This window comes from Salmo salar, chromosome ssa05, assembly GCF_905237065.1.
Source record: "Salmo salar chromosome ssa05, Ssal_v3.1, whole genome shotgun sequence".
Classification (NCBI taxonomy): domain Eukaryota; kingdom Metazoa; phylum Chordata; class Actinopteri; order Salmoniformes; family Salmonidae; genus Salmo; species Salmo salar.
In genome coordinates, this window is record NC_059446.1 from 47,375,813 (window position 1) to 47,394,955 (window position 19,143).

Sequence of the window (19,143 nt, forward strand, 5' to 3'; positions counted from 1 at the left end):
GACTCTCCAGCGAAGCATTCCGGGGTAGGTAAGCGGGGTTCTCGGGAAACCGGGGTGGCCGGGGAGGCCACGCTGCTAACAGCTGGGTGACTGAGGGGCTGGGAGGTTACCATCGTGGTAAGCTGCCTGACATACAACCCGCGGAATTGCTCCAGCAATGTGTTCAACTCGTGGTCATGGCGTTCGGCCAAGGTCTGGAACCCTTCCGTAAGACCATGAAGCAACTCCTTGTGCCTTCCAATGGTGGCTCTTTGGGAGGAGACAGCGTTGGGGAGCTGGTCCGAGTCTGCTGGGTCCATCATGGGCAGTTTCGTACTGTCAAGGCTCAGGAGAAGACCCAGATGCAGACAGTTTCAAAGTAACAAAAGTTTATTACAAAACAGGGGAGGCAGGCAAACAACAGGTCAAGGGCAGGCAGAGATCAGCAATCCAGAGCAGAGTCCAAAAGGTACAGAACGGCAGGCAGGGTCAGGGCAGGCAGAGGTCAGTATTCAAGGGTTGTGTGACAAGGTACAGAACGGCAGGCAGGCTCAGTGTCAGGGCAGACAGAATGGTCAAAACCAGGACAACTAGAGAAAGACAGGAGTACGGGGAAAAACGATGGTAGGCTTGATGAAACAAAATGAACTGGCAACAGACAAACAGAGAGCACAGGTATAAATACACTGGAGATAATATGGAAGATGGGCGACACCTGGAGGGGTGTGACAAAAATCCATAGATTATGGCCTAATTTATTTATTTCAATTGACTGATTTCCTTAGTGCTGGTCGAATGTTGAAATGAGCTGAAATAAAATATGGCAAAACCTTTTTCCATACGCACAAATAGCTTATTTTTCTCAAATGTTGTGCACAAATTTGTTTACATCCCTATTAGTGAGGTGTGACATATCAAGTGTCTGATTAAACAGCATGATCATTACATAGGTGCACCATGTGCTGGGGACAATAAAAGGCCACTCTAAAATGTGCAGTTTTGTCATACAACACAATGCCACAGATGTCTCAAGTTTTGAGGGAGCGTGCAATTGGCATGCTGACTGCAGGAATATCCACCAGAGCTGTTGCCAGAGAATTGAATGTTCATTTCTCTACTGTTAGCCGCCTCCAACTTCTTTTTAGAGAATTTGGCAGTAGGTCCAACTGGCCTCACAACCTCAGAGCATGTGTAACCATGCCAGCCCAGGTCCTCCACATCCTGCTTCTTCACTTGCGGGACTGTCTGAGACCAGCCACCCGGATGAAACTGCGTTTGCACAACCAAAGAATTTCTGCACAAATGGTCAGAAACCTTCTCAGGGAAGCTCATCTGCGTGTTTTGTCCTCACCAGGGTCTTGACCTGACTGCAGTTTGGCGTTGTAACCGACTTCAGTGGGCAAATGCTCACCTTCGATGGCCACTGGCACGCTGGAGAAGTGAGTTCTTCCCAGATGAGTCCTGGTTTCAACTCTACTGGGAAGATGGCAGAAAGCGTGTGCCTCATGGAGGTGGTGGGGTTAGGGTATGGGCATGCATAAACAGATGTCCTAATCGACTTGCCAAAACTATAGTTTGTTAACTTCTTGCGGTTTAGTGGGATGCTAGCTTCACATTTCGAAAACTCCCGGTGGAATTGCAGAGCTCCAAATTCAAATTAAATTACTATAAATATTAAACTTTCATGAAATCACAAGTGCAATACATAAAAATAAAGCTTAACTTGTTGTTAATCCAGCCGCCGTGCCAGATTTCAAAAAGGCTTTACGGCGAAAGCAAACCATGCGATTATCTGAGGACAGCACCCAGCAGACAAATGCATAACAAATCATTTTCAACCAGGGAGTTGCGACACGAAAGTCAGAAATAGCGATATAATGTACACCTTACCTTTGAAGATCTTCTTCTGTTGCCACTCCAAAAGGTCCCAGTTACATTACAAATGGTCCTTTTGTTCGATAAAGTCCTTCTTTACATCAATAAAAACTCAGTTTAACTGCCGCGCTTCAGTCAATAATCCACTCGGTGTCCCTCCTTTAACTTCTTTGGGATAGGGGGCGGTATTTTGACGTCCGGATGAAAAGCATGCCCAAAGTAAACTGCCTGCTACTCAGGCCCAGAAGCTAGGATATGCATATAATTGGTAGATTTGGATAGAAACACTCTAAAGTTTCTAAAACTGTTAAAATAATGTCTGTGAGTATAACAAAACTGAAATGACAGGCGAAACCCCGAGGACAAACCATCCCCCCCACAAAAAAATGTCATCCTACCACTGATTTCAATGGCTGGCACTTTTATAATAGGGCGAAATCGTGCCCGATTGCAGTTCCTAGGGCTTCCACTAGATGTCAACAGTCTTTAGAAAGAGTTTCAGGCTGGTTTTTGGAAAAACTAGCCAGAAATTGTAGTTTTTCTAGGTGGCTCCCATTTTGGCTCTAGTGTTTCCAAGCATGTGAATGAGACCGCGTTCAATGGTGTTTTTCTCCGGTAAAGACAATAACGATTCTCCGTCTTAAATTTTATCGTTTATTTGCGTATTAGGGTACCTAAGGTTTGATTATAAACATTGATTGACTTGTTTAGATAAGTTTATTTGTAACGTTTGGGATTCATGTTGTATGCATTTTAACCTCTCTAGGGTAGGTGGCACCAAATCGTCCCACCTACGTAACAGCCAGTGTGATCCCGTGGCGCGTTATTCAAAAACCTCAAAAATGCAAAAACTTCAATTTTTCAAACATATGACTATTTTACATCATTTTAAAGACAAGACTCTCGTTAATCTAACCACACTGTCCGATTTCAAAAAGGCTTTACAACGAAAGCAAAACATTAGATTATGTCAGCAGAGTACCCAGCCAGAAATAATCAGACACCCATTTTTCAAGCTAGCATGTCACATAAACCCAAACCACAGCTAAATGCAGCACTAACCTTTGATGATCTTCATCAGATGACAACCCTAGGACATTATGTTATACAATACATGCATGTTTTGTTCAATCAAGTTCATATTTATATCAAAAACCAGCTTTTTACATTAGCATGTGACTAGCATGTGACTAGCATTCCCACCAAACACTGCCGGTGAATTTACTAAATTACTCACGATAAACGTTCACAAAAAGCATAACAATTATTTTAAGAATTATAGATACAGAACTCCTCTATGCACTCGATATGTCCGATTTTAAAATAGCTTTTCGGTGTAAGCACATTTTGCAATATTCTCAGTAGATAGCCCGGCATCACAGGGCTAGCTATTTAGACACCCAGCAAGTTTAGCACTCACCGAAGTCAGATTTACTATAAGAAAAATGTTATTACCTTTGCTGTCTTCGTCAGAATGCACTCCCAGGACTTCTACAACAATAACAAATGTTGGTTTGGTTAAAACTAATCCATAGTTATATCCTACCAGCGGCGTTTTGTTCGTGCGTTCAAGACACTATCCGAAAGGGTAAATAAGGGTGACGAGCATGGTGCAATTCGTGACAAAAAATTTCTAAATATTCCATTACCGTACTTCGAAGCATGTCAACCGCTGTTTAAAATCAATTTTTATATCATTTTTCTCATAAAAAAGCGATAATATTCCGACCGGGAATCTGCGTTTAGGTAAACAGACGAAAGAAAATAAAGCATTCGGTCGACTCGGGCACGCGCCTAAGCCCATAGTACTCTGATCGGCCACTTGCCAAAAGCGATAATGTGTTTCAGCCAGAGGCTGCCTCGATATCGTTCAGCTTTTTCCCGGGCTCTGAGAGCCTATGTGAGCCGTAGGAAGTGTCACGTTAGAGCAAAGATCCTCAGTCTTCAATAAACAGAGCCAAGATGAAACACAACTTGTCAGACAGGCCACTTCCTGCATGGAATCTTCTCAGGTTTTGGCCTGCCATTTCAGTTCTGTTATACTCACAGACACCATTCAAGCAGTTTTAGAAACTTTAGGGTGTTTTCTATCCAAAGCCAATAATTATATGCATATTCTAGTTACTGGGCAGGAGTAGTAACCAGATTAAATCGGGTACGTTTTTTATCCGGCCGTGTCAATACTGCCCCCTAGCCCTAACAGGTTAATGTGAGTCTGGAAGGAGAGTTTACAGTCTAACCAGACACCTAGGTAATTGTCCACATATTCTAAGTCAGAACCATCCATAGTAATGATGCTGGACGGGCGGGCAGGTGAGGGCAGCGATCGGTTGAAGAGCATGCATTTAGTTTTACTTGCATTTAAGAGCATTTAAGAGAGTTGGAGGCCACGGAAGGAGAGTTGTATGGCATTGAAGCTCATCTGGAGGTTAGTAAACACAGTGTCCAAAGTAGGGCCAGAAGTATTAGAATGGTGTCTTCTGCGTAGAGGTGGATCAGAGAATCACCAGCAGCAAGAGCGACATCATTGATGTCTACAGAGAAAAGAGTCGGCCCGAGAATTGAACCCTGTGGCACCCCCATAGAGACTGCCAGAGGTCCGGACAACAGGCCCTCCAATTTGACACACTGAACTCTGTCTGAGAAGTAGTTGGTGAACCAGGTAAGGCAGTAATTTGGGAACCCAAGGCTGTTGAGTCTGCCGATAAGAATGTGGTGATTGACAGAGTCGAAAGTCTTGGCCAGGTCGATGAAAACAGCTGCACAGTATTGTCTCTTATCGATGGCGGTTATGATATCGTTTAGGACCTTGAGCGTGGCTGAGGTACACCCATGACCAGCTCAGAAACCAGATTGCATAGCGGAGAAGGTACGGTGGGATTTGAAATGGTCGGTGATCCGTTTGTTACCTTGGCTTTCGAAGACCTTAGAAAGGCAGGGTAGGATAGATATAGGTCTGTAGCAGTTTGGGTCTAGAGTATCTCACACTTTGAAGAGTGGGATGACCGCGGCAGCTTTCTAATCTTTGGGGATCTCAGACGATACAAAAGAGGTTGAACAGGCTAGTAATAGGGCATACAATAGGGCTTACAACAATTTCGGTAGATAATTTTAGAAAGAGAGGGTCCAAATTTATGTTTGAAAAAGCTAGCCTTTGCTTTACTAACTGCCTGTGTATATTGGTTCTAACTTCCTTGAAAAGTTGCATATCGTGGGGGGTATTTGATGCTAATGCCATATGCCACAGGTTGTTTTTGTGCTGGTCAAGGGCAGTCAGGTCTGGAGTGAACCACGGGCTGTATCTGTTCCTGGTTCTACATTTTTTTGAATGGGGCATGCTTATTTCAGATTGTGAGGTAAACCCTTTTAAAGAATAACCAGGCTCCTTCTACTGACGGAATGAGGTCAATATCCTTCCAGGATACCTGGGCCAGGTTGATTAGAAAGGCCTGCTCACTGAAGTTTTTTAGGGAGCGTTTGAAAGTGATTAGGGGAGGTCGTTTGACCACAGACCCATTGCGGACGCAAGCAATGAGGCAGTGATCACTGAGATCCTGGTTGAAGACAGCAGAGGTGTATTTGGAGGGCAGGTTGGTTAGGATGATACCTGTGTTTATGGATTTGGGGTTGTACCTGGGGTAGGTTCATTGATAACTTGTGTGAGATTGAGGGCATCAAGCTTAGATTGTAGGATGGCCGGGGTGTTAAGCATGTCCCAGTTTAGGTCACCTAACAGCTCTGAAGATAGATTGGGGGCAATCAATTCACATATGTTGTCCAGGGCACAGCTGGGGGCAGAAGGTAGTCTATAGCAAGTGGCAACGGTGAGAGACTTGTTTCTGGAAAGGTGGATTTTGAAAAGTAGAAGCTCAAATTGTTTGGGCACAGACCTGATGCTCCAGATACTCAACTAGCCTAAAGAAGGCCAGTTGTATTGCTTCTTTAAAACTTCTTGTTGACAGGGGGCAGTATTCAGAAATTCAGATGAATAACGTGCCCAAATTAAACTGCCTGTTACTCGGGCCCAGAAGGTAGGATATGCATGTTATTAGTAGATTTGAATAGAAAACACTCTGAAGTTTCTAAAACAGTTTGAATGATGTCTGCGAGTATAACAGAACTCATATGGCAGGCAAAAACCTGAGAAAAAAATCCAACCAGGAAGTGGCTTGTAGTTTTTCTATCTAATCCTTATTCAAACTACAGTGTCTGTGGGGTCATTTTGCACTTCCTAAGGCTTCCACTAGATGTCAACAGTCTTTAGAACCGTTTTTAATGATTCTACTGTTACTGGGCAGAGAATAGGAACTGACTCAAGCCTGGGACCAACGAGTTGTTTACTGCGCAGGCACGCCCTTCCTTCTTTTTCCTCTGTAATGAATACGCTATTGTCCGGTTGAAATATTATCGAAGATTTATGTTAAAAAGACCCTAAGGATGGATTGTAAACATCGTTTGACATGTTTCTACAAACGGTAATGGAACCATTTGACTTTTTGTCTCTGGTTTTGCGCTCGCGCATTATGCCTTTGGATTAGTGATCTGAACACGCGAACAAAACGGAGGTATTTGGGCATAAATATGGAGTTTATCGAACAAAACGAACATTTCTTGTGGAAGTGGGAGTCCTGAGAGTGCATTCCGATGAAGATCAGCAAAGGTAAGTGAAGATTTATAATACTTATTCTGAGTTTAGTTGACTCCAGAACTTGGCGGGTAACTGTATAATTTGCTTTGATGGCTGAGCTCTGTACTCAGAATATTGAAAAATGTGCTTTCGCCGTAAAGCTATTTTAAAATCTGACACAGCAGTTGCATTAAGGAGAAGTGTATCTATAATTCTTTCAATAACTGTTGTAAATTTTATCAACGTTTATGATGAGTATTTTTGTAAATTGATGTGCTCATTCACCGGGGGTTTTGGAGGGAATACATTTTCTGAACATCATGCGCCAATGTAAAAATGGGGTTTATGGATATAAATATGAACTTTATCGAACAAAACATACATGTATTGTGTAACATTGAGACCTGGGAGTGTCATCTGATGAAGATCATCAAAGGTTAGTGATTCATTTTAGCTGTATTTCTGGTTTTTGTGACGCCTCTCCTTTCTTGGAAAATGGCTGTGTGGTTTTTCTTGTTTAGGCGCTGTCCTAACATAATCTAATGTTATGCTTTCGCCGTAAAGCCTTTTTGAAATCAGACAATGTGGTTGGATTAACGAGAAGATTATCTTTAAAATGGGATATAATAGTTGTATGTTTGATAAATTTGAATTATGAGATTATGTTTGATAAATTTGAATTATGAGATTTTTGTTGTTTTGAATTTGCCTCCCTGCTATTTCACTGGCTGTTGAATAGTGTGTCCCGCTAGCGTCCCACATGTCCCAGAGAGGTTAAGCATCTCCAATCCAAAATTAAATCTAGAATGGGCTTCCTATTTCGCAACAAAGCCTCCTTCACTCTTGCTGCCAAACATACCCTCATAAAACTGACTATCCTGCCGATCCTTGACTTTGGTGATGTCATTTACAATATAGCCTCCAACACTCTACTCAGCAAGTTGGATGCAGTCTATCACAGTGCCATCCGTTTTGTCACCAAAGCCCCATATACTACCCACCACTGCGACCTGTATGCTCTCGTTGGCTGGCCCTCGCTTCATATTTGTCACCAAACCCACTGGCTCCAGGTCATCTATAAGTCTTTGCTAGGTAAAGCCCCGCCTTATCTCAGCTCACTGGTCACCATAGCAGCACCCACCCGTAGCACGCTCCAGCAGGTATATTTCACTGGTTACCACCAAAGCCAATTCCTCGTTTGGCCGCTTTTCCTTCCAGTTCTCTGCTGCCAATGACTGGAACGAATTGCAAAAATCACTGAAGCTGGAGACCCATATCTCCCTCACTAACTTTAAGCACCAGCTGTCAGAGCAGCTCACAGATCACTGCACCTGTACATAGCCCATCTGTAAATAGCCCCATACTGGGTTTTTTTCTCCTTTGCACCCCAGTATCTCTACTTGCACATTCATCTTCTGCACATCTACCACTCCAGTGTTTAATTGCTAAATTATATATTTTTTCACCATTATGGCCTATTTATTGCCTTACCTCCCTTACCTAATTTGCACACACTGTATATATACTTTTTTTCTCTTGTGTTATTGACTATATATTTGTTTATTCCATGTGTAACTCTGTGGTGTTGTTTGTGTCGCACTGCTTTGCTTTATCTTGGCCAGGTCACAGTTGTAAATGAGAACTTGTTCTCAACCAGCCTACCTGGTTAAATAAAGTTGAAATAAAAAAAATAAAAAATATCCATTTGGGTTCAATTACAGGCTCAAAATGGCCAGAAACAAAGATCCTATTCTTGTTCTGAGAAATGAAGGCTATTCCATGCGAGAAATTGCCAATAAACTGAAGATCTCGTACAACGCTGTGTACTACTCCCTTCACTGAACAGCGCAAACTGGCTCTAACCAGAATAGAAAGAGGAGTGAGAGGCCCCAGTGCACAACTGAGCAAGAGGACAAGTACATTAGATTGTCTAGTTTGAGAAACAGACGCCTCACTAGTCCTCACCTGGCAGCTTCATTAAATAGTACGCGCAAAACACCAGTCTCAACGTCAACAGTGAAGAGGCGACTCCGGGATGCTGGCTTTCTAGGCAGAGTTGCAAAGAAAAAGCCATATCTCAGACTGGCCAATAAAAATAAAAGATTTAAATGGGCAAAAGAACATAGACACTGGACAGAGGAGTCGCCTCTTCACTGTTGATGTTGCTTACTGTTGATGTTGAGACTGGTGTTTTGCGGGTACTATTTAATGAAGCTGCCAGTTGAGGACTTGTGAGGCGTCTGTTTCTCAAATTAGACACTCTAATGTACTTGTCCTCTGAAATGAAGGTGGGAGAAGTGTTATAGTGTGGACACTATATACATAATCACATTAAATATGAATTGTACTTACTTGCAGTATAGTATGATTGCTATTCATGTGTGCATGGTTATTATTGACTGTAACTTTTCCCCTTGGAAGATGTCATCACCCTGAGTCAGATCTGTACAATGCGACTGTTTGGCTGTATTTATGCCGTTTGTACATTTACATGTAACCTTTATTTAACTAGGCAAGTCAGTGAAGAACAAATTCTTATTTACAATGACGGCCTACCCCGGCCAAACCCAGATGACGCTGGGCCAATTGTGCGCAGCCCTATGGGACTCCCTATCATGGCCCGAATGTGATACAGCCTGGATGTGAACCACGGACTGTAGTGACGCCTCTTGCACTGAGATGCAGTGGCTTAGACCACCGCGCCACCTGGGAGCCAGGTGTTCATGGCTGTACACATTTTATTTCTTAGGTTGAAAGTAAAGAAAAGTGATATTGAAATGCGTGTAGGCATTCCTTGTCAAGTTACTACAATAAATGTGTTATTCTATGTACTTATTTTTTTATAATGTAAAAATGTTTAAAAAAAATGTATGGATGTGTTATTTAATTGAGTTGTATGTGGTGTGGATGTAATGTAATTGGAAACATGGCTGATATGTGATTCTCCCATTGTGTCCATTCCAGACAACCGCCACAGAGTCAAGCTCCACCCACTCTTTGGAGACCCCAACTCCGACTACATCAACGCCAAGTACATAGACGTAAGTCTCAGTTCACCTTCCTTTCTGCTCAGAATCCTGTCCAATCACAGTGTTATACTGGGAAACACATCAAGTCATTACTTATCCCTTTTTGAAAAACCACAGTCCATTTCACGGTATTTTGTGTCGCCCTAAGCAATCCGGTTCCCCAGATTTACCTGTGAGAGGTTATTCCTATTCCTGGAAACACCAGGCTAACCCCCCAACCCACCCAACCCCCATCCAATCACAAACCTTCCTCTTGGCATCCGGCCAGATGCCATGTATGTTTGGTGACTACCTCTACAACCCCTTATCCAACGCTATTAATAGACAATACATTCATTTTATAATACCAAGTCCTGGCGGTAAAGCCCTTTGTAAAATCCCCCAATCCCTCTGAATTGAATAGACTGGATTGATGTTGTTCAAACCCTGGATGGACGGGGAGCAGCTCTGAGACATGATCTCTTTGGCTGCTCACCTTCACTTCATTATAATTCTTGTTTCCATCTGCATCAACTAGAATGTGTTTCCCGTAGAGCAACATGCATCATCAATTTGTTGGACTGTACAGTCATGAATGCTCATTATTATTCCATCATAAGAGAAACTTGTCTAAAACGCATTGTCGGAAAGGTGAAAGCACTCCTTTTACATCGTTAAGCCGGGAGAGATATAGAGAGAGGGGACTTGTGGAGGAGAAATGCTTTTAGGGGACTTCATTAGCATAGAGAGGGCACTTGAGAGGGAACTAAAATGGGTCTGTCCTATTTTGACTCCTGCCATTGTGAGGGCGCCAATTAGAGTGTCAGGGCACAGGGAGACCAGGCATCATTAGAGACATGCCACTGAATGCTTGGGTGCTGCCCGCTGTAGGGCCAAGTTGGCCCCTGACAAGGCTAGCCCTGGCACTGAATGATAAATGTCTTCCCTGTGGCTCAGTTGGTAGAGCATGGTGTTTGCAACGCCAGGGTTGTGGGTTCGATTCCCACGGGGGGCCAGTACAAAAATAAAATAAAAACATTTAAATGCATGAAATGTATGCAACTGTAAGTCGCTCTGGATAAGAGCGTCTGCTAAATGACTAAAATGTCAAATGTAAAAAAAATTATAAATACGTTGCCACAGGGGAGTACTACTATTTCACCAGAGGTTACATGGAAAAGTTTATCCTCTCTCTGAAATGTGTTTTCTGTTTGTTAAAGCAGAGGTTGAAGAAGTGCAAGCTCTCAGATAGTTTTTCTCTTTAGCATTTGATTTGATCTCTTTGTCACTCATCGCCTGGCTGTGTGCCTGTATGTGTGGCTGTGTGTGTGTGGGTATACAGTATTGTGCTGTATGTACAGTGCCTTGCGAAAGTATTCGGCCCCCTTGAACTTTTCGACCTTTTGCCACATTTCAGGCTTCAAATATAAAGATATAAAACTGTATTTTTTTTGTGAAGAATCAACAACAAGTGGGACACAATCATGAAGTGGAACGAAATTTATTGGATATTTCAAACTTGTTTAACAAATAAAAAACGGAAAAATTGGGCATGCAAAATTATTCAGCCCCCTTAAGTTAATACTTTGTAGCGCCATCTTTTGCTGCGATTACACCTGTAAGTCGCTTGGGGTATGTCTATCAGTTTTGCACATCGAGAGACTGAAATTTTTGCCCATTCCTCCTTGCAAAACAGCTCGAGCTCAGTGAGGTTGGATGGAGAGCGTTTGTGAACAGCAGTTTTCAGTTCTTTCCACAGATTCTCGATTGGATTCAGGTCTGGACTTTGACTTGGCCATTCTAACACCTGGATATGTTTATTTGTGAACCATTCCATTGTAGATTTTGCTTTATGTTTTGGATCATTGTCTTGTTGGAAGACAAATCTCCGTCCCAGTCTCAGGTCTTTTGCAGACTCCATCAGGTTTTCTTCCAGAATGGTCCTGTATTTGGCTCCATCCATCTTCCCATCAATTTTAACCATCTTCCCTGCTCCTGCTGAAGAAAGGCAGGCCCAAACCATGATGCTGCCACCACCATGTTTGACAGTGGGGATGATGTGTTCAGGGTGATGAGCTGTGTTGCTTTTACGCCAAACATAACGTTTTGCATTGTTGCCAAAAAGTTTGATTTTGGTTTCATCTGACCAGAGCACCTTCTTCCACATGTTTGGTGTGTCTCCCAGGTGGCTAGTGGCAAACTTTAAACGACACTTTTTATGGATATCTTTAAGAAATGGCTTTCTTCTTGCCACTCTTCCATAAAGGCCAGATTTGTGCAGTATACGACTGATTGTTGTCCTATGGACAGAGTCTCCCACCTCAGCTGTAGATCTCTGCAGTTCATCCAGAGTGATCATGGGCCTCTTGGCTGCATCTCTGATCAGTCTTCTCCTTGTATGTGCTGAAAGTTTAGAGGGACGGCCGGGTCTTTGTAGATTTGCAGTGGTCTGATACTCCTTCCATTTCAATATTATCGCTTGCAGAGTGCTCCTTGGGATGTTTAAAGCTTGGGAAATCTTTTTGTATCCAAATCCGGCTTTAAACTTCTCCACAACAGTATCTCGGACCTGCCTGGTGTGTTCCTTGTTCTTCATGATGCTCTCTGCGCTTTAAACGGACCTCTGAGACTATCACAGAGCAGGTGCATTTATACGGAGACTTGATTACACACAGGTGGATTCTATTTATCATCATTAGTCATTTAGGTCAACATTGGATCATTCAGAGATCCTCACTGAACTTCTGGAGAGAGTTTGCTGCACTGAAAGTAAAGGGGCTGAATAATTTTGCACAGACAATTTTCCAGTTTTTTATTGGTTAAAAAAGTTTGAAATATCCAATAAATTTCGTTCCACTTCATAATTGTGTCCCACTTGTTGTTGATTCTTCACAAAAAAATACAGTTTTATATCTTTATGTTTGAAGCCTGAAATGTGGCAAAAGGTTGAAAACTTCAAGGGGGCCGAATACTTTCGCAAGGCACTGTATATGCATGCTTGGCAGCTGCCTGTGTTTGTCATGTGTTGTAGTACATACAGTGCAGTATTTTCCATCACCACACTCAGCAAGTGAACCCTGCTGAATGCTATATGACAGCCTCTAATTTGTTAAATAGGGAGACAGTCCAAATCAATACACACACATGGCAGCACGTGCATGAACGAGTGCACGCACGCTCACACACTGTCTCATACACACATACTGTATGTAAACAAGCACACCTCTCTATACAGGTTCTCCTCCTGTCTGCAACTTTATTTCCTTAGATTTCTCAATCTTCTTTCATTAACTTCTTGCGGATCAAATCCCTTTAGCGGGATCGATTTGACAACAGCCAGTGAAAGTGCAGGGCGCCAAATTCGAAACAACAAAAATCTCATAATTAAAATTCCTCAAACATACAAGTATTATACACCATTTTAAAGATAAGATTCTCGTTAATCCAATCACAGTGTCCGATTTCAAAAAGGCTTCACAGCGAAAGCACACCAAACGATTATGTTAGGTCAGCACCTAGTCACAAAAAAACATACAGCCATTTTCCAGCCAAAGAGAGGAGTCACAAAAACCAGAAATGGAGAGGAAATGAACTTCATGATCTTCATCAGATGGCACTCATAGAACTTGATGTTACACAATACATGTATGTTTTGTTCGATAAAGTTCATATTTATATCCAAAAATCTCAGTTTACATTGGCGTGTTATGTTCAGTAATGTTTTGCCTCCAAAACCTCCGGTGATTTTGCAGAGCCACATCAATTTACAGAAATACTTATCAAAAACTTTGATAAAATATACAAGTGTTATGCACAGAATTAAAGATACACTTCTCCTTAATGCAACCACTGTGTCAGATTTAGTTAACTAGCTTCTATCTCTTCTCTCTTTTTTTCTACTGCCTTCCCCACCTTCTCGACTTTGGACCCTGTAGATTCGGATTAACAGGGAAGTAAGTACTTCACTGCTCTTTCTATTGTCTGCCATCCCTTTCTTTTCCCTCTTTCCCATGCAGTACATCCCTCTTTCAAAATTCAAACCCTTCAGTCTAGTGTTTGGGAGCCTGCATTCAGAGTTGGCACAAAGCAAGCTGCTCCAAGGTGTCACAATGTTCAGATTGCAGCAGTGTAAAGAAATTATGAGGGTTGCCATCTCTTTTCCTTTTATCTGCCATTGAATCTTAGATGTTTGTCTCTTTCTACCTGAGCCATGTCCAAGCTTCAAGCCAGTAGCTCATCATGCAGTAGAATAAACAGAGCACCATTGCACTCTGGCAATACCGTTGAAAGAGGTATTGTGAATAGGTACCCTTTTCCTGACCATACCTAAATCAAAGTTAACCGCTAAGTAAAGAGGAATGCACGTTTGAAGGAGCTCCCATATCTGCAGAAGACGAGACTGTCTTGTGGCCCATTGTTTGTGTGACCTGTAAGCATATAGAGCTGTGTCATTGTCACTATACCCACTGGCATGCCTTGTCATCTCCAGCATGTGACAAGTGTCCCTATGTAGTTATATTACTTGTGCTTGCATGAGGTCAAATCTCAGGAGGTTACGGTTACCACTATGACCGGTTGAGGTGGTGCGTGGATGCCGTGGACATGCTGAAAGCACTGTCTGAGGCACAGATGGCTTACTTAGCATGTCATCCCTGTTCTCTTTTTCAGGGCTACCATCGAGCCAACCACTTCATAGCCACTCAGGGTGAGTATCCCGCCATGTCTGGAGTTGGCTGCTTGTGTGTGTGTTTTTGTGTGTTAAATTGAGGTTGACCAACCTACCCAATGAACTTCCACGTAGGGCCTAGCAACAGTGACACAGACAGACCTCAAGTGTCTCTCCATCCAATCAAAAGGTGACTGCATGTGTGACCCGCCAACCCTCTGCATTACATGGGGTGGGTGATACATGGAGAGAGGGAGAGAGGGGGAGAGGGAGATCTGTAGTCTCTCTCTATCATCCACAACTGTGATCTCTTACTAAGCAGCAGTTTGGGTGCACAAACTGTGTGTGTATACATCAGTTTCCTTTTTTTGTGTGTGCATGCTTTTCCATAGGTGCATGTTTGGATGTGTAGATACTCTCTGAGAAAGTGTGATTGAGTGAGCTATTCTTAGTGTCTTCCTCGGGGCCATATGATCTGTTTTCTGTTTCACCTGTCACTTCTCATACTGAGCCACAGTTTGCTGGCACAGACCAATGAAAACAGCTATGAAGCACAGTACATACAGCACAACTTTAATTACAGTAGGGCATGTGACCTGACCAGGAAAAACTATTTCGTCCTACTTATAACCTAGCTGCATGTACCTTGACCCTGTGTCCAAGAAAAGTGACTTAGTACAGTAGTATCAGGTCACGTGGTCAGGAAACAATCCTGGCCCTAGTCATATTGATAATTTTGTATTTACAGCAAACTGTTTTTGACTGAGATGGTTGATGTGATGGTTTTACCTCTCTGTCCCACAGGGCCCAAACAGGAGACAGTGTATGACTTCTGGAGGATGGTGTGGCAGGAGAACTGCTTCAGCATCGTCATGATCACTAAACTGGTAGAGATAGGCAGGGTGAGTCTCACACTCACACTTCTCTCCTCATACACACATCTCACACAGTGCAAAGGGGGACACAATAACATTTTCTCTGGACAGTATTCAGGTCCCTGCTATTTGCTCAGACAGACATAATTGTTAGAGTAATTGAAACACCAGATGAATGTAAATGCTATAGTAAGGGTCCCATTATTTTCTTCTGAAGTCATAAACATAGACATAGTGGTTAGGATGACAAAATGTTTCTATCAATATCAGTACATCAACTTTGCTGTTCCCTTTTAGCAACTGTACTCCATAATCGATGTGTTAGCGCTGGATGGTTCGTCAGCTGAATCAAAAGAACATCTAACCTAAATAAAAAATTACAAAATCCTTTGCCTTAATGGAAAACATTAGTGGTGGACCAGTTTTAGATATTATGTTCCCCATCATTAAAGACTATTACCTCCTCTATCTATGGAAGATTTTGTTGGAGCTGAATTTAAGTATAATTGTTCTGTGTCTTCTTCCTTACATTTATTTTATGCTGAGCAGTAGGTAACATAATTCTCCAACAAATAACACTGCTTGGTCAAACACATGTCAAACACATTTCTGTGACTATCATTGTATGCATATTTGATCAAATGTTATTTGTCTCTGTTGACCAGGTGAAATGCTGTAAATACTGGCCTGATGACAGTGAGATGTATGGAGACATCAAGATTACACTGCTGAAGCTGGAAACACTTTTGGAGTACACAGTTCGTACTTATGCCTTGGAGAGGGTATGTCCAACCATTCTGTTACGTCCTGACCCTAGTAAGATGTCATTTTCTATGGTAGAGTTGGTCAGGGCGTGACAGGGGGTGTTTTGGGTTGTTCTATGTTTTCTATGTTTTAGTTTTTCTATTTCTATGTTGGGATTGTTTGGGTTGATCTCTAATTGGAGGCAGCTGATCCTCGTTGCCTCTGATTGGAGATCATATTTAAGTAGGGGTTTTCCTGGGTTTTGTGGGTAGTTGTTTTCTGTTTAGTGTATGTCACCTGACGGAACTGTTGTCGGTCGTTTTGTTGTTTTGTTAAAGTGTATTCATAAAAAAAAAAAATATGAGCACTTCACACGCCGCACCTTGGTCTCCTTTAGACGACCCGCGTTACAGAACTACCCACTATGATTGGATCAAGCGGCGTGCCCGGGCAGAAATGGACATCTGGTCACATCAGGAGTGGATTGAGACGATTGACTGGACTTGGGGCCAGGTAATATCGGAGCCTACCTTGGAAGAACGAGAGGCAGCCCCCTCTCGCACACGGGTAGTTTGGCTGGGCCAGGACTGGGATTTGAGACAATTCCCCGTGCTTTTTTTACACGGGTAGTTTGGCTGGGCCAGGACTGGGACCTGAGCCAATTCCCCGTGCTTTTTGTGGTGAGCATGTGCCTGCCTCTCGCACTCTCTCTCCAGTGCGCCTCCATAGCACAGTACATCCTGTGCCCGCTCCTTGCGCTCTCCCTCCAGCGTGCCTCCAGAATCCAGTACGTCTTGTGCCTGTTCTTTGCACTCTCCCTCCAGTGCGCATCCATAACCCAGTACGGCTGGTGCCTGCTTTGAGCACTCGGTCCTCAGTGCGTCTCCCCAGTCCGGTGAGACCGGTTCCTGCTTCTCGTACAAAGCCCCCAGTGATAATCGATGGTCCGACGCCTGTAGAGATGATCCATGGCACTAAGCCTCTAGTGATGATGCATGGCCCGGAGCCTGTAGGGATATTCCATGGCACGAACCTTGTAGGAATAATCCATGGCACCTGTAGAGATAATCCATGGTAAGAAGTCTCCAGTGATGATCCTTGGCGCGGAACATGTAGAGATGATCCATGGCATGGAGCCAGCAGCAACGGTCACTAGTCCGGAACCTATTATGACGCCTCCCAGTCCGGAGCCTCCAGCGACGCTTTTCCGTCCGGAGGCTCCAGTGACACTCCTCAGGTCGGAGCCTCCAGCGAGACCTCCAGCGACGCTGCCCAGTCCGGAGCCTCCAGCGATGCTCCCCAGTCCGGAGCCTCCAGCTACGCTCCCCAGCTATTTCCCAAGTATATTTCCCTCATTCTTTTCATATTTGGGTTTCTTATGGCTTCACTGCTCAAATATACCCTGATGGCATTGTTTCTTCATTCAGCGTTTCCAGGCAGTATTCTATAATAGAGAGTCTGATGTTTATCAGTCCAATTGAACAGAACCAGCAGTCAATCTGTCTCAATTATGAGGTGCTTCTGTTGTGAATGCATCCTATTCAGAGAACATGGCTCCACAGAGGCCTCTTTGACTCCTCTTTGTGATAAAGGCACTTGGCGGACATATAGCAGCATGTCTCTGACTAAAGAGAGGTGATAGTAGTAAATAATACTCTGGCTCTATGGTTCGTTCCTCTCCTTTGTTACTGAGTTGGCCCCTGTACCAGTCTCCTTCCTAATACTCATAAACATTGCAGAGACAGCAGCAGTTGGTATACACTGATTTGAGTAGACATTGTCTTACTGCCTGACGATGCATAAATACGATGTAGAGAGATTAGAATAAACAACAGCTCCTGATGTACAGACCGATCTGACTCAGAGACGATGACCATCGAGGGCCCTCTGATTAAATATGCCTGCAGTGAGAGGATTTAATAACTCAAGCTACTTAACCCCCCCCCCCCCCCCACACCGCTGAGGCATTGCTGCTTCTACAATGACAGAGCCTGAGCTTGAAGGGTTTGTTGCTCTCAGTAGACCATCCTGTCAATCAACGCCAGGGTCTCTCCATGGAGCGGCTCAGAGCAACTCTGCGGAGTGACAGTGGCACAAACACAGCATTATCGTTTCACTGTTGCCGCCACTCTCCGTGGGAGCACCACTGTACTTCACTTATCAAGCAGAGATTTTAGGAGAATTTGACAGTTTGTTTTCACTGCGCCTGGTCTTCTGAGTACATTTTTTTGGGGTCTCTCTCTCTCTTCAAATATTTTCTTTACTTTTTCAACTCGGCTCAGAGGAGGAAATTGCAGTGATGCGTCTGTCGCCTAGCTCCCCATTGAGCACAAGCCTCCTCAGGCACAGAGTAACAGAGTAAAGCCTTGCGCTGGCTGTCAGATTGCAGCTGTAGTTAACATGTCACATCCATGGTGGAGAGTTAACACATAGGGATTCCAGTTCCACTGGACCATGTAGTCCATGCTTCACTGTAGCTGTGCCGTACTGTAGATGTACTTAACAATAGTGTCCGTTTGTTGCTGGATCTGTGCTGGATATCTTGACATTTAGAAAAAAAGAAAATCTGAAATGTTTTGAGTCAATACGTATTCAACCCCTTTGTTATGGCAAGCCGAAACACGTTCTGAATATAACATTTATTTGAACAAGTTACATAATAAGTTGCATGGACTCACTCTGTGTGCAATAATTGTGTTTAACAGGATTTTGAATGACTACCTCATCTCTGTACCCCACACATACAATTATCTGTAAGGTCTCTCAGTCGAGCAGTGAAACACAGATTCAACCGCAAAGACCAGGGAGATTTTCCAATGCCTTGCAAAGAAGGGCACCTATTGGTAGATGGGTGTACAAAAAACAGACATTAAATATCCCTTTGAGCATGGTGAAGTTATTAATTACACTTTGGATGGTGTATCAATACAACCAGTCACTACAAGATACAGGCGTCTTTCCTAATTCAGTTGCTGGAGAGGAGGAAAACATTTCACCATGATGCCAATTGTTATTTTAATAGAGTTTAATAGCTCTGATAGGAGAAAACTTAGGATGTATCAACAACATTGTAGTTACTCCACAGTACTAACCTAATTGACAAAGTGAAAAGAAGGAAGTCTGTACAGAATAAAATTATTTGAAAACATGCATCCTGTTTGCAACAAGGCACTAAAGTAATATTGCTAAACATGTGACAAAGCAATTAACATTTTGTCCTGAAATCAAAATGTTCTGTTTGGGTCAAATACAACACATTACTGAGTACCACTCTTCAAATGTTCAAGCATATTGGTAGCTGCAGCATGTTATGGGTATGCTTGTAATCGTTAAGGACGGGAGTTTCTCAGAATAAAAAATAAACGGAAT

The 19,143-nt window shown here is 43.1% G+C and overlaps 1 protein-coding gene across 7 annotated transcripts in view; it reads left to right on the forward strand.

Annotated features, from left to right (window-relative positions):
* The window catches only part of LOC106604982 (receptor-type tyrosine-protein phosphatase U), a 297,005-nt gene that overhangs the window by 227,544 nt on the left and 50,318 nt on the right, over positions 1-19,143 (forward strand). For 5 of the 7 annotated variants that reach the window (XM_045718284.1, XM_045718282.1, XM_045718286.1 and 2 more), the window contains 5 exons: positions 9,446-9,522; positions 13,425-13,442; positions 14,158-14,194; positions 14,960-15,057; positions 15,696-15,812. In XM_045718284.1, the coding sequence (XP_045574240.1) occupies positions 9,446-9,522; positions 13,425-13,442; positions 14,158-14,194; positions 14,960-15,057; positions 15,696-15,812 (347 nt within the window). The remainder of the gene's footprint in view (positions 1-9,445; positions 9,523-13,424; positions 13,443-14,157; positions 14,195-14,959; positions 15,058-15,695; positions 15,813-19,143) is intronic. The other 2 variants (XM_045718285.1, XM_045718288.1) reach the window with 1 other exon arrangement.